The sequence below is a fragment of the Pseudopodoces humilis genome, chromosome 5 (assembly GCF_049639895.1).
Source record: "Pseudopodoces humilis isolate 2021_Gansu_Grassland_sample_001 chromosome 5, ASM4963989v1, whole genome shotgun sequence".
Classification (NCBI taxonomy): domain Eukaryota; kingdom Metazoa; phylum Chordata; class Aves; order Passeriformes; family Paridae; genus Pseudopodoces; species Pseudopodoces humilis.
In genome coordinates this window covers 18,090,807-18,105,244 of record NC_142204.1, presented here as the reverse complement: position 1 = coordinate 18,105,244, position 14,438 = coordinate 18,090,807, and the positions used below count along the sequence as shown (strand labels likewise).

Sequence of the window (14,438 nt, the reverse complement as noted above, 5' to 3'; positions counted from 1 at the left end):
GCTTTTGATTCTCTTTCAGGTCCATTTTCAATAGAGGTGTTTATCACCATTACTATCCCAAGTGAGCTCAAACCCTGGAAGCATGCAGAAGCATCTGGGAGTGTGTGCCAAGAAGAAGGGATTTACAACAAAATTAGTTTATTTTTAATCTCAGGTTTTTTTCTCATTGCACTCGGTAGATTTGTTTGACACATTCCTGACAGAGGCATAAAGCCTGACATGGAGAACTTATGTCAGTATTACATGTCCAATCATCAAGACTGTGTGAGCACCAGCCCACATCTTTTCTCATGCTCAGGCTCCAAAAAAATGCCTGCTCCAATATTTTTATATGCCCAGACTCAAACACACATGCTGCATAGTTGCTCCCATATGACCAATAACCTGGACTTCAGGGGAAGTAAAGTAAAATGTAAGTCAAGTAGAGTAAGAAACTAAAGCCCTTCCACCTCCAGAAGAACTTGTTCATGGCTGGTCCTAAAGAAAAAGAACAAAACCAGGCACAGCACCTACTTTTCTTACTTTTTATATAAAATAGACATTTACATACATTTTCTTCTGCAAAGTCTTTGAGCTTAACTCCTTGATGTGAAATCGAGCCATAAATCCCACCGTGAAAAAAGCAGACTTTGCAAATTCCTGCATCAGACATACATCCAGCTGCTGCTAAGAGTGAATTTATTTTTAAAATATTTCTAATCCACGGGCTGTTTTCTTGTGGTTTTGTTTTTGTTTGTTTGTTTGTTTTCTTTTTTAAAAATATATGCACAGCAAATTTAAAAAAAATAGATACAGAAATAAGGACCATATGAACAACAGGCAATGCGAACAACTTCTGCATGAGAGGAACACACAGCGTGACATCCACTTCAGGCAGAGATTTTTACAGTAATACAGTTGTAGAAGTCATAGCTTTTACAGAGGATACCACTGGGGGTATTTTCCAGAAGAAAAAATTTTCAGCAAGTCAGTACAAACATGATAATGAACTTTTGCACAAAGTTATCAAGGTCACCTGAAGCAACTTTGCCACATTAAAACACCAGTGAATGCCAAGCGCTGTTTTTTTAAATTTTTTTTTTTTTTTTCTCTTTCGCTGCTGAGTTTAAATGTACATGAAAGCAAAATGGTGCATTTTGAAATTGCTGCAAGAGACTGAAGGTTGGGGGAAGAGCCCTCTAAGGGCTAATTTTTTTGAAAGATTGTGCATAATTGCATATATGAAAGATAGAAATTGAGCACTTGGTCAACTTAATCACATAAAGATTGAAAAGACTTAAGCATACACCAGCTGTTTCAATGAGCTGGAGGACAAGTGGGACAAAAGACCATATAATAGTATAAACTGCTTAATTAATAAATTAGACTGACAATTATCTTCATTCACCAAATATTTTATACCATATCTGGCCTGGTTTCCATAACTGTGGAGGAGTTTTCAAAGTTTTTTAGATCATTTTAGGGGTGTCCAGCCTCCCCTGCAAGTTAGGCTTTTTATTTTGAATTTTTTTTTACTTATACTTTTTTCTACCCCCATGCATGCATGCACAGCCCCCTGTCCTCCTCGAGATCTCTGGAATGAAGGCCATTTGCACTGCTGCATTCACTTATGTTTGGCCAAAATAAATTGTCTGCACACTTGATAGGAAAATCTAGTCTATGTAGTCCATGAGAGAAAGAAAATTCCCCCACTGCATCATTTATCCTGGGGGACAGAAAAGGGATGGATGCAAAGAATGCTGGAATTTAAATAAGCAATAAAATGCAATCCATCAGCTGCAAATATTATTCATGGAGAAAGGAAAAAGCAACACAATTGTTATGTTTCTCATTTAGGATTAAAATGCACAGTGAGCACATGAAAGTCCTGTCTAACCAGCTTTCCACTAATTCTCTGCTTTAAAATTAGTGAGCACTGAGGTTTAGCCAATGCAACTTGCAGAGAGCATGAACTCTCCCACACCAGGCAGATCTTCAGCCATTTATTAATTTGCAATCTCTGCTAACCATGCTGAGCACTGGAACTGGCAGAAAACAATGTATTTATAACTTGTTTTAGAAGCTGTGCAATGCTAGAGGAAGAGAACATTTCCTATGATTAATTAAGATAATATAAAGTTATCACAAGGTAAGTTGCTCCATTTATCTTTCACAATAGCATTCCATTTTGGTGGAGGTAACCCATTTCATACCGTTCTTCTCCGTTCTTCTTTGCCTGCAAAGACATGATTAATGCCCTGAACAGACACAGGGCTTCAGCATGGGTGCCAACAGGGCAGGGAGTCAGTTCAGAGCTCCACAAAGGTTTAACTGCTTTGGTAGCCCATGGTCTGAGCCATTCTCCAAATCTGCTGCCAGTTTGCAGACTGTCATCCGGCATAGATGGGGTATAAAGTGCTGGCTCAGGAACATTACTGAGCTCTCCTCTCTCCATAACTACCATAAACCCAGCTCCAAAATGTGGAGAGCTGGCCTTTCGACACAGAAATGTAAACTGGTTCAACTGGCATTAAAATCCCTGGATGTGTTATCTGCCTAATTCAGGCAAGTGGATATGCCTTGCCTTCCAACCAAACCACCTCCCTTACTGGGAGCATGGTCTCATCTTTCTCCATTTTCTCCAAGTAAGATGGTGTTGCACAGATGGTAATCAATCCTTCTTCAGGATCCCAGAGGGGAGCATCCAAAGCTGTATTATACTTTACACATACACCAGTTTTAGGAGGTCAAGATGGCTTTGATCAGGTTTTAGGACAAGCAGGAGACAGTAATTTCTACCAGCTCTCTAAGGAAAGACAAACTAAGATTTATGCTGAAGTTAAAAACATAAAACTAAGTCTTCCCCCTCACAAAGCATTGCTATAAAAAATACAACTTCTGTATTTGAAAAAATATGTTTCGTTGGCCACTATTTAAAGCCACAAACTGCAGTGAGGCCTGTAGAATATATAATATTTATTTAATATATCTTTATGAGGCAAAGTTTATAGTTGATAGACATTTTTAAAGGAGGCATATCTCCCCCCACGCTACCCCCCAAGCTTCAGGTGGCTGTTAGAGCACTCTGCAGATGCCTTGTCCCTGGGGGGCTTTGCGAGGTACCACTGTCAGGGCTGCACCAAACACTGTTCTGCCAGCCCCCAAATTCACTGCACCACCGCCAGCCTGGGCACACAGGGCTTTGGGAAGCTGCCACCAAGGACACGCTCACCTTGGGGACAGGCAGAGAGCTTTCTGGCCCAAGTACCTCTGAATATCCCAGTAAGGAACCCTCTACAATCTTGCACTGGATGCTGAGGAACTGATTGCTGTCAGAGGCCATGTAAGCTTGGGTTTCCCCATCCCATGGGACTGTGCTGGCATGATGCCACCTCCTCCTGGCCATCCTGGCAGCCCAGGGGTGTGCAAAGCTACTCTGTGCACGGCAGCCAGCAGAGCACTGAGGACCTGCAGTAATGTCAGTTCAGCCAGTCCACAGCCACAACAGTGGTGTGAAAAGACAAGAGAGGGTTGCTGACCCAGCCCCAGGAGCTCAAACCTGCCCCATGCCCCTAAAAGTAAAGTAGGCTGCTTGGGCTAGGAGCAGAAAAGAGTTTAACAGCTTGATTATTCTGATCCCAGTGCTCCCCTGGGAAGCTGGCTTGGAGGGGGAGAGCCCAAACACTTGTGGTGCCACCTCTTCCTCACAGCAGTCTTTCACTTCTGCCCAGCTGTATCTGGCTGGTCTCCCTGTCCAGTGGGGACCAGTCCAGCCTGGTCTCAGTGGGTGCACAGCCATGGCTCTGGCAGGTGCATAAACCCTGGAAGGACAGACAACTGCACCTGGGCTCCCTCTGAGCTCCAAATGCAGTCACATCAATAATTCTGCAGTAATTTGACCACCACCTGCAGAAAGACACCAAGCTTTTCAAATGAAACCAGCACATGGCTAGACCATCCCACTGAGGGAATCTGGAGCGTGCTGGGGTGCCAAGGCCAGCTAAATCCAGGCACCACAGGGGTGCCTGCCACACAGGCTTTTCCTGGCAGATGTGTTTTAAGGCATTGCACACCTAACTGAACTGTGCTAATAATGCCAAACCCTGGGCTGCTGGCCACAGTCAAGCTCAAACAAAACAACTTTTCTGGCAGTTTAGTGCTTCAAGAGGAACAAACTGATGACCTACCCTGATGTCCAAACCCAAAGGCACGAAGCAGGATCCCACTAATGCTCCCTGGAAACTGGTGCAAACCAGTGGAAGCAGCAAAAGTGCTGCTATTGCAGGGCCAGTGTTGTCCAGTGTGCTCTGCAGCCACTCGCCTTAGAATCATGAGAGGGAATTATTCCAGCACACTTCACTGGTACTCCCTTTTCCTAACTTCAGACAATATGTGTCACAACGCCCAACCATGTGGCCAGCTGTGAAGGATATTGCCCAATTCATATAAAACAGAGAAAATATATTAATTATTTGATTATTATAAGTTAAATAAATAAAGCTCAAAAATAAAACCCCCAGTTCTGAAGAGAATGTGTTTTCCTACATCGGTATTTAAAAATATAGATTTATGACTGATCAGCTACAGGTCATTTTCTGTATCTCTTAGGGGAGTGGTGGGAACACTTTGACCAAGTATTTTGTCAGTGTTATCACCATGATAAATGGGCTTTGTCCCTGCACACCCATAAAAGAGCCTCCTTCGTACCTTTCCAGGCTAGGAAATGTTCCCTAATCTCTCTGTGGCTTTACTTTACCTCCTATATTTATTAGATAGGTTATTTGCTTTCCATACTGGCTACTGAGCAGGAGGACAAGTAATCCTAGAGCTTCCCATTGCCTTTGGATGCTTCAATTTTTTTTCTGAGTAATAATTATTTGGCCTGGAGGGAGAGGGCAAAGGGTAAAGCCATATGATATTTGACAAAAGTGACATCATGAACTTGAATTGCTAGAAAATTATTGTCTAATGAGTAAAACATTCAGGCTAGGTTTTCCCTCAAAGGATCATCTCTCCTATTTGTAGAATCATCCTTCCAGGATGATATTTAAATAGTTTGCCCTTTCTTTAGAATAATTTTCAAGTCACATTTAGAGCTGTAAAAGTGACCACCATTTCCTCAGCATTAACCTCTTGGAACCTTTTTTATGTGACCATTATGACCATCTTTCCTGTCTGCAGCACTTACAATGAAGCCCATCAGTGGTGCTCTACATGGATGAGGTGAGCCTGTGTGGAGTAACAGGAGGTGCTACTTCACCCCTGATGAATGGATGAGTGCTTTGTCTCCATGGTTTCCCTGGTGACAACCAAGATATTGAAGGTACATGTCCCACCCACACTCCCAGTGTGACTAAAATGGGTTCAGCCTAGACAAGAATCTTGATTAAAGGAAGGTTTTCATTCATGCTCCAGCACGTCCCACAGGACCCGAGCGTCTCCTGCAACTTTGATTGAACCTAAGCATGCATTTGAAGTTTGCCTTCCTTAATTCCGTGTCCTATCAAAGTTCTTTCAGCATCACTTTGAGCAACAGGCTTCTACCACACTCTTCTCCAAGGGGCATGAGTGTCTTTCTACTGGTGACTGATTGCTATGTTTGGTCTTTCTCCTGGACTTCTTGAAACCGTTTCTCCAAGCGATCCAGCTTGGCCAGATTCTCCTTCAGCAGCTTGCTGTTTGGAACCAGTTGTAAAGCTTTCTCATAGTAATCACGGGCAGTGATGTAGCTCCCCTGCAAAGAAAATGAGTGGTAGGTCTCATTGACATTCCACACAGAATGTTCATTCTGAGGGTAAAGTAAAAAACATAATACAGGGGAAACAGAGTTTAAAAAACCTGACACTGTTGGGTTACAGAAATACTTGTTCTTTATTAAATGGATCAACAAGTGCTTTTAACCTAAATTTGATGAAACTCACACAGCAAGAAATAGGTCTACATAGTTCTCTTATGTTGCACCAGAAGAGTTAATTTTACTCAGCAACAGGATAGCTTAAGGACATCACACAATGTGACTCCTTAAGACCCAAACCATAATGATATGCTAAAGTATTCAAAAGAATAAGCAACCACACAGTAGGCTATTTCCATAATTTCATGCCAGTATTCTGCATTAGACATCTTTATTAAATTAATTAGGTAGAGAAGAACCTTAAAAGTCAACTTACGGTGACATTTTTCTAAGGTAGGTCAACAACTGAAGCAGGAAAGCTTTAGAGAGGAGCTGGTTTCTCCTTGCAGCCTGCACTCTTAAAATGAGATCTGCTCCACCAAGCAACCTGGCTGGGAATTCTAGCTGGGGTAAAGAGACTTCCCTCCTTTTTGGATAAAATACGTCAAGGGACTTGCTGTTCACAAACATGCAACTCTTGGCAGTCTGAAACCAATTTAGCTTTTTGTCCTGAGTAGCAGTCTCTGCACCTGGCAGCTTAAGGAAAACCAAAACTGTCATACCTTGATGTGCTCGATGCCTCCCATATTCATCCAGGCCTGTGCTTGGTCTGGGTTGAGCTCCACAGCCCTTTTATAGCTCTACAGAAACATAAAACATTTCTAGGTTAAGAGTCTGACTCTTCAAACAAAACCAGGGCTGGAAGGCAAAGAGAAATGCAGTTTCCTCTCCTGAAGCCATTCAGAATGTAATTCAAATTCCTCTCACATACAAGGCATGAAGTGAATTTCAGTTTTTTTGCAGAAGAGGCATAGAATGTACTGCTTCATGGCTCAGTTATCTCACAGGTTCTCCCTGCCAATGTGTGCTTTTCCTGCACTGTGAGAGGAGCCACACCTGTGACCCTGTCCCTGTCTCCTGCACCACTGGGGTCTCCTGCACGTCAAGGTCATTTCCTTAGGCAGTGCCAAACACATTGCCTGCCAACTACAAGCCCTGTGGTTGCTCTTCATCTGCAAGGCTTTAATTTGGAGCTGGCAGCAGACTCTGGTACAGCCACTCACATGGAGGTTTCACAAGGACCTGAGGGCAGTGCTTTCCCTCCACATTGACACTGAGTGTGGGAGAAGAAGCAATTAGTACCTTCTAGAGTCTGTCAAACAGCACTGTTTTTACATTGTCACAACAGGAAAGGATTTTTAAATCAGGATTAAACATCTCTAGGGATGTCGAAAATATTCAGAACAGTCCAAATAATATTTTCTGAATCAGAGAATAATGGAATGGTTTGGACTGGGATACTTCCAGCTCCCCCCTCCTACAGGCAGTGACACCTTCCACTATGTTGCTTCTGTACTACTATTAATAATAGTAAATAATAGTAATAATAATAAAAAATAATAAATAGTAGTAGTAAATAGTAAAGCTAACATAATTTCTGAGCTGTCAAGCATCCTGCTTCACAGGACAAGCCAGCCTCTCAGTTATTGGCTTCTGAGGTGAGATATAACAACATGGTGAGTTCTCACATGTCCTCAAGCCTCCAGCTGAGCTATCTGGAGTTGGTCACTGACAGCAAGAGGGGCTGGGGTTGGATGGAGCAAGGGTCAATCCCACCACAATTCTGTACTTAACCTCTCAGAGCAGGGAGCAATATTTCCATACAGGAATGAAGAAAAAAGTTGTAATTAAGTCTGGCAAAGTCAGCAGCCTCATAGCTTTCTCTGTACCAGTGGTGGACTCTGAGCTCCTAGGGCCAACAGCCAGGGTGTATGCACCAGGGAGTTTCACACACAATGAACAAACTGTCTTTTAGCCTGTAAAACCACGTGTAGGTCCTTGAGCAGTCATACCTCGAAAGCCTTGTCAAGGAGATTCTGTTCTCTTAGCTGGTTTCCTTTAGTGAAAAAGAGCTCTGATATGACTTTTGGATCCTTTGGTTTTAGCTGAAGCGCTTTTTCTATAGCTTCAAGTGCCTGTGAAAAAGCAAGAGGACATTCCGTTCAGTACCTTTTCACTTCTCATTCTTTCCTCACCACTATGGACTGCCAGCACAAGAAGCATCTTCCTCCTTCCCTTGTTTGCCCCACATCATTAACACACAGGGAAATGAGATTTTTAAATGCCTGGGGCTGATGGGCCGTGGGGCTGACAGCAGCAGGAGGTGTAATTGATAAGAAAACCACACTGCTTACCCTCAGTCTTAGCATGTAGATAAACTGAAGGTTTTAGTGAAGAAATAATCTAGTGAATGTGCGTTGAGGCACGTGACATGTCCCCAGAGAGACAGAGTGCAAAATTCAACCTGAGCTCCATGTGTGAGCCCTTGGGACGAGGGTAACCCACGCCGCGGTACCTTGGCATAGAGCTCCTGCTTGCTGTAGATGGCTGACAGAAGGCGGTAGCACTCCAGACACTCTGCATCCTCATTAAGGATATGGTTCGTCATCTTCTCGGCTTCCTTCGTCCGCCCCATCATGGCCAAAACCTGAGCCTGTAACAGAGCCACGTTGTGAAGTGTTATGATCTTGAAAAGCTCAGCCTCTGGGCTGCACCCAGTGGCTGCTGCTGCCCTGTGGTGGCCCTGCCCTGGCCCCACGCTCACCAGCGCCAGTCGGATGTCCTTGTTTGAGGGCTGCAGCGCTGCCGCTTCCCTGTAAACCTGCAGTGCTTCTTCGTATCGCCCCGTGTTGTAATACAGAGCCCCCAGCGGGGACAGGATCTCAGCCTTCCGGGATACCTTCAGTGCCCTGCAGTTTGGGAAAAAGGGATGCTTCAAGGTGCTGTGAGCAGCAAAGTGGAAGGGCGAGGTGGGCTTGTGCTGGGATGGAGAACCAAAGCTCTGCACCGTCCCAGCCTGGGAAGCACAAATTGCAAGTCCTGGGGAGGGATGAATGTGCCCACTGCAGTGATCCCTCTAGCCATCTGAGAAGGAACAACACCTCCCAACTCCCCATGAGCCCGCAGCACGGGTGGGGATGGTTGACAGTGATGAAACCTGGGGAATGTGAGCACAAATCTATATGCCAAAAAGAAGGCAAAAATACTCCCAGCCAATCCATCCTGCTGCATACCAGGAGTCAGAGCCTGACTGCTGGAACACTGCTGGGAAGGACAAGAATTCCTAACAGTGCCAAGGGTTTGGTGCTGAGCTGTGCAGCACCTCTGGCTGTTACTGGTGCAGAAACCACAGACCACCTTCAAGCAGGGTGGGATCTGTGGTAATACAGCCTACTCCTGTCACCGAGAAACCTCCAACTTCATTGTCAGAGCAATCCTCCAGCCAAAAGCAGCAGTGTTCATCCTGGGGGCTTGGGAATAGTCCAGGGAAATCAACACTGCCTGAGCCCATGCTGCCTTTCCAAGCACTTCCCAAAAATAGCCAAATCTAGTTTCAAACAGATGGAGAATGAAGGGAGGAAACCCTATGCATGCACTGATAGATACCAGAAGTTCTTTAGCAGAAACAAGCCATACAGGGGCAGGAGGAAACCCGTTCCTCCCACCCCAAATCCTCACCTTTTGTACCACACTTCAGCCTCTTTGTTCTGCCCCAGGGAGCGGTGAAGCCTGCCCAGGTTCACCATGGCCACGTGGTGAGCAGGACTCAGGAGGATGGCCTGCCTGTAGTGGGACATGGCTCTCTCGGGAGACCCTGGAGAGGAAAACAGCCATTAAACCAGGAAAAAACCCCATGCATCAGAAAAACTGTCTCAAACTCAGCACACAGTAATGTTCTGGCTTTCTTTCTTCTATTGCTCTATGCATGGGAACATTCTGAGAGAGAAATCCTGCCTCAGCATTTTGAATCTAAGTGTAGGAGAAATTGCTGTCCAAACTAAGATTTAGGTCCCAATATTGAGAGACGATCCTGAGAAAGAGATTTTCTAGGGGTGGTTTTTTTGCAAGTTGAGGATACAGTCACAACAAGATGACTCCTGACTGAAAGCACCCCCATTCTTGATCATGCAGCAGTGGGGACACAACCCCTGTGCTAAGGACAGAGCCCACCTCAGAGAAGGGCTGGGGCACATCTCCTGGTGGAGCATCCTTTCACCCTGGCCCACTGGAGAAATGGGCAATGAAGAATGAAGAATGAGTCCCCCAGTATTCCCCACAACACCACCAGAACTGCAAATTGTTTCAGCTCTCTCCAAACAGAGATTATTCCCTCCACCTCTGCTGTGTTGCTCTGAGCTCCAGCTCAGTCTCTTCTGTGTATTGCTCAACAGGACTGGGAGTAGCTGCCAGGGACCAGCTAATTCCCACTCAGGGCAATAAATCCCAGAGCAGGTGTCCAGGTGCCTATTTTGGAGCACGAAGGCACCATTTCTGTGCTGCGCAGGAGCCATTGGGTGGCACTGCTCCGCTGTGTGTAAATGTGCAAGGTCCTGCAGCCCATGACACCACTGAGCACCACAAGAAAATACAAGCAAAAAGAGAGGTGCAAGATCACTACCACAATGCATAAAGTTCTGCTCTTAATATCACATTTTTATTTAGCTAAATACAGGTAAAAGTATAAAGTTCCAGCATTTCAGCAATGCAAATACTGCATTGTTAATCCCAGGGCTCATTTAATTGGTTTGCGAGCTCCAGACCAGATAATCTCCTGATGAAAACCAATACTCAAAGAGCTTTGTCCACCAACAAAGCTTTTCAGTGTTGGCATTTTTTAAACCAATTCACTTCACAATGTATTTAATTCCATTTTGAGCTGGAAAACAGATCTCGAAAACAGCCAGTGCCTGTTGGGGCACTGAACATGCTGCTGTGGGAATTTTGTTTTCATAGCTTCCCAGATCTAGTTTGGTTTTTCTCAGACCATCTATAAAACTCAAAAGACACATGGACCCATCTCATCATCTCCTTTGAAGGAGTGAGGAGGAACATCTGTTGAGAGGTTTATAAGTGTTCAAGATTCACCCAAGGCTGAGGACATGTTGTTCAAGGTACCACTTTTTCAAAACATCCAGCAGCAGCCTCGATCTTTCCCCACCACCGAGCAGGCAGATGTTTTTGAAAATTATATCTACAAAACATCCTGGGAAGCAGCTGGGCACACACCTCAGTCCCTCAGCCAGCCAGCACCTCCCCTGCTCAGCACACAGGGGTAATGTGCATCGTTAAGGGAGACACACTGAATGCCTGTGACCACTGCAGAGCTGTCTCGAGTTGTGGTTCCCCAGAGCTGACACTTGCTGGAGGCTTGTTGCACAAAATCCTGCAAGTTAATTGGCGTGGTGCTTCACAGCATCTCCCTGTGCCGCCGGCAAAGAGCACAGCCTGTAACAAGCTCACCACCAGCCACTTCCTTCACGCCTTGTCATGTCTGTAGGAGGGTTATTGACACATCATGCCCCAAGTATTAAAAGTCAGTGGGTTTTTTCCAGTTGTTTGTCTGTAGGGAAGCACAGAAGTCAACCAGGAAATTATAGTTTTGACTTTGGCAGAGTCCACGAGTGCAAAAACCAGAAAGTGTTCTGCACTACATTTGAACCACAAATTTTGGCAGGAATAGGACAGTTTATCTGGGTTGGCAAGCAAAGATGAGCACAACATCAGAGGGAAATTACTCAGGAATCTTTATTATTTGCAAGCTTGAATTTTGCCTGTGCCCAAATTCAGAACCTTTTGCTAATGCCATAATGCCTCTTTTGATTATGAATACTGATTCTGGTTTTGTAATTGTTTCACACTGGTAGTACAGAAGAGTGGTGGCCAAGTGTCAGCTCAGAGGCAGAACAGCCAGTTGCAGACTGACAGGCACCATCATCCCTTCTTCCCAAGCACCACTGGAGCTGGGCACATGTGGTGGGGAAAGAATGGGTGGCAACCACACACTTCAAGCCTATACTATTTCCTCCCTGAGTCTTGGCTCTGTTCTGGAGGGACCACAATGAAACAGCAGTCAATTTCCACTAATCATTTGTCAAACTTAGCCTTGCTTATAAAGCTGTCGATAAAAGGTGGCAATTAAAGTGATGTTTCTGTTGTTGTTATGTGAATGCCAGAAAGTGCCAATGAAGTTGGATGGGAACCAGGAGCCCAGAAAAAAAATTATGCCATTACAGAGCTCCTCAAAAACCAATTCACCCCACAGTGTATAAGGTTTTGTTTTCACAGATGATCGTGGTTTAAAAGCCATGTTCCTTTCTATAGCGGTGGCTATAGAAAGCCTTACAGTCAAAGAGCTGTAACAAAATAGGGCTGCACGTGCTCCAGAGACCATAGTGATCCATTTGTGTGCCTGTGATTTGATTTGATGTGGCCATGCCTTGCTGGAAAAAAGGCAGTACTGTCAGGGTGCTGCCCAGCTCACACTGAAGAGGGCAACTGCCTGTGTGAAGATGGTGAGAAACACTGAAGGGAAGAGCGAGGCTGAATGCTCCTGCTGCACCGTGCCTGCAGTGATTACGAATTCCAGTGCTTCTGCCCTCTCAGCAGCACAGGGATATTTATTTCCAAGCTACCACGGATGCACATCTATTGCCTTGGAAGCTTTTGACACCCTTTTAGATGTGTACTGCTGAATAAAAATAAATCAAAGCAAAGAAGGCAGAAAGGGAAAAATCCCTTGCTCTCTCTCACTTACCAGTATCAACCAGGAAAACACCGTAGTTGTTATGCAGATCAGAGCTCTCTGGACAATTCTCTATGCCAGCCTTATAGACCTCCTCAGCTTCCTTAAGCCGTTCCTTGAAAGAGAAGGAGACTTCCTAGCCACGGCAGAAAGGTTGTCAGCACCATTTGCTGCACACCTGCATTCTGTGACAATTCCCTTGCTGCACGGGAAGCTTGGGGAATCCACACCCACCCCACCTTCCAAGAGGCCAAAATCTTACCCCATGGCATGGATGTGATACAGCTGCCACCTGGCATCCCAGAGCAATTCAGACAGCTTTCCCCTGTGCCTTTGCTACCCGTGAAACACCTGGAAAAGGTGGTGCCTGTGCAATCCCAGTGAGCCCCCAGCTGGGTACACGCCCAGCCAGGAAAAACACAGCAACAGGGATTGGGTTGCTTCTGTTGAGAAATATCTGTCATCTGGGAGCTGATATGTTCTAATTTATTTGTTTAATGAGCATCTCACTGGCTAACTTCCCCCCCTCTGGAGCTCTGCTGTTCTTTCCTTCAGCAGTGAGGAAAATACAAGGAATGAAAGCTTGCTGTGTGTGATAGCTAGGGAGTGAGTGCAGGGGGATAAAGGAAGCTGGAGAAAGACGGAGGGTGGTAAAAGAGAGGGGAAAACCAGACAAATTCAGATTAAAACCAGGCATTGTCAGTGTGTGAGGTATAGTTCACTGGGACTGATGGAACATAGCACCATGCTGATTCCCCAGATGCACTGAGCTCTCATTTTGCACAGATTTCAGGATGGTTTGCTGGTGCTGAACATTTCTAGAGAATATAGATCTTTTCTTTGGGAACACCCTGCCTACAGAAAGCACCCTACTGGCTGGGTTCTGTCCAGCCTGAGCTATGGACAGCCTGGTTCTGAAACAACAATCAGGTTTCTCCTTTGGATCAAAGAGCAACTTAGAGAGGTTTCCACTTCCCTCCAGTCAGACCATGGGCTCCCACTGCCTGCACGCTCACCAGCATGGGTGCCCTGCTTCCCCCTGCTCTCGGAGCCTGGCTGTCGGGTGTGTTTGTGGAGTGAGGCTGTGAACAGAAGAGACAAGCACAGTGCAGAGGGGTGCCAGGCAAGCCTCCAGCACCAAAGATGCTTTTCTCATTTCTTCCCCTTCCACTGAGCAGCACAGCCCTACAGCAACAAACTCCACAGCCTCCCAACGAAGCTCCCAAGCAAAGTCAGCCAGCTGGCTCTTCACTGAGGAGGGCCTGGAGCTCCCACGCTCAGGAATCAACCCACACTGAAGTAAGTCCACTCCCAGCTGTGGACTCTCCCCAAAGCCTGCAAATGGCAGAGCCCCCTGGGCTTTCCCTGGATTTAAAATCTGTACCTGACAGCAGCTTTTACTCCACAGCTGCTTAATGTGAGGACTCTTTTCTCACTTCCTACTTCAGAGCTTGGAGAGCTGGAATAAATTGCACTGGAAGAGTATGACTTGATCGCAGAATCCCACAGTTTGCCACAGTTAAGTCCCTTCACATTTACATGATAAAGGTCAGCCAGCAAAAAAGATAAGTGTGCAATAAAGCACAGAAACACATTTTTAAAAAGTGCTTAACTTTGGAAATTTTGGATAAATTGATGTGAGCTTGACAACATTATCCTGCAGAGTCAGGAAAAGTGTAGTGATCATTAGAATTGACTAAAATGAAGAGCAATTTTTTGTGCATATTTTCCAAGATTTATGTATTACTTTCTTTTCCTCTGCTTTTAATTTTCAGCCAATGAATGCAGCTTTGTATGCACGTATGTCAGCTTATTTTATTTACTGACCATAAACCAAATTTTTAAAGCAAGGAAGGGCTGTGTTAAACTGGATTAGATGGTTCCATGTCAAAACATTCACCAATATTGAGCACTTCTAGCACTTTTATTATGGTTGCATTGCTTTTTTGGCACCTAACATTCTAACCCTGCATGCCTCAGGCT

The 14,438-nt window shown here is 45.1% G+C and overlaps 1 protein-coding gene across 2 annotated transcripts in view; it reads right to left on the bottom strand.

Moving 5' to 3' along the window:
- Window positions 1-510: 510 nt before the first annotated feature.
- Window positions 511-14,438, bottom strand: part of TMTC1 (transmembrane O-mannosyltransferase targeting cadherins 1) — a 133,381-nt gene continuing 119,453 nt past the window's right edge. For both annotated transcript variants that reach the window (XM_014256835.2, XM_088055044.1), the window contains 7 exons: window positions 12,468-12,570; window positions 9,392-9,527; window positions 8,478-8,622; window positions 8,229-8,366; window positions 7,726-7,848; window positions 6,436-6,513; window positions 511-5,713 (listed from right to left, as the gene is read on the bottom strand). In XM_014256835.2, the coding sequence (XP_014112310.2) occupies window positions 5,573-5,713; window positions 6,436-6,513; window positions 7,726-7,848; window positions 8,229-8,366; window positions 8,478-8,622; window positions 9,392-9,527; window positions 12,468-12,570 (864 nt within the window). In that variant the 3' untranslated portion in view covers window positions 511-5,572. The remainder of the gene's footprint in view (window positions 5,714-6,435; window positions 6,514-7,725; window positions 7,849-8,228; window positions 8,367-8,477; window positions 8,623-9,391; window positions 9,528-12,467; window positions 12,571-14,438) is intronic.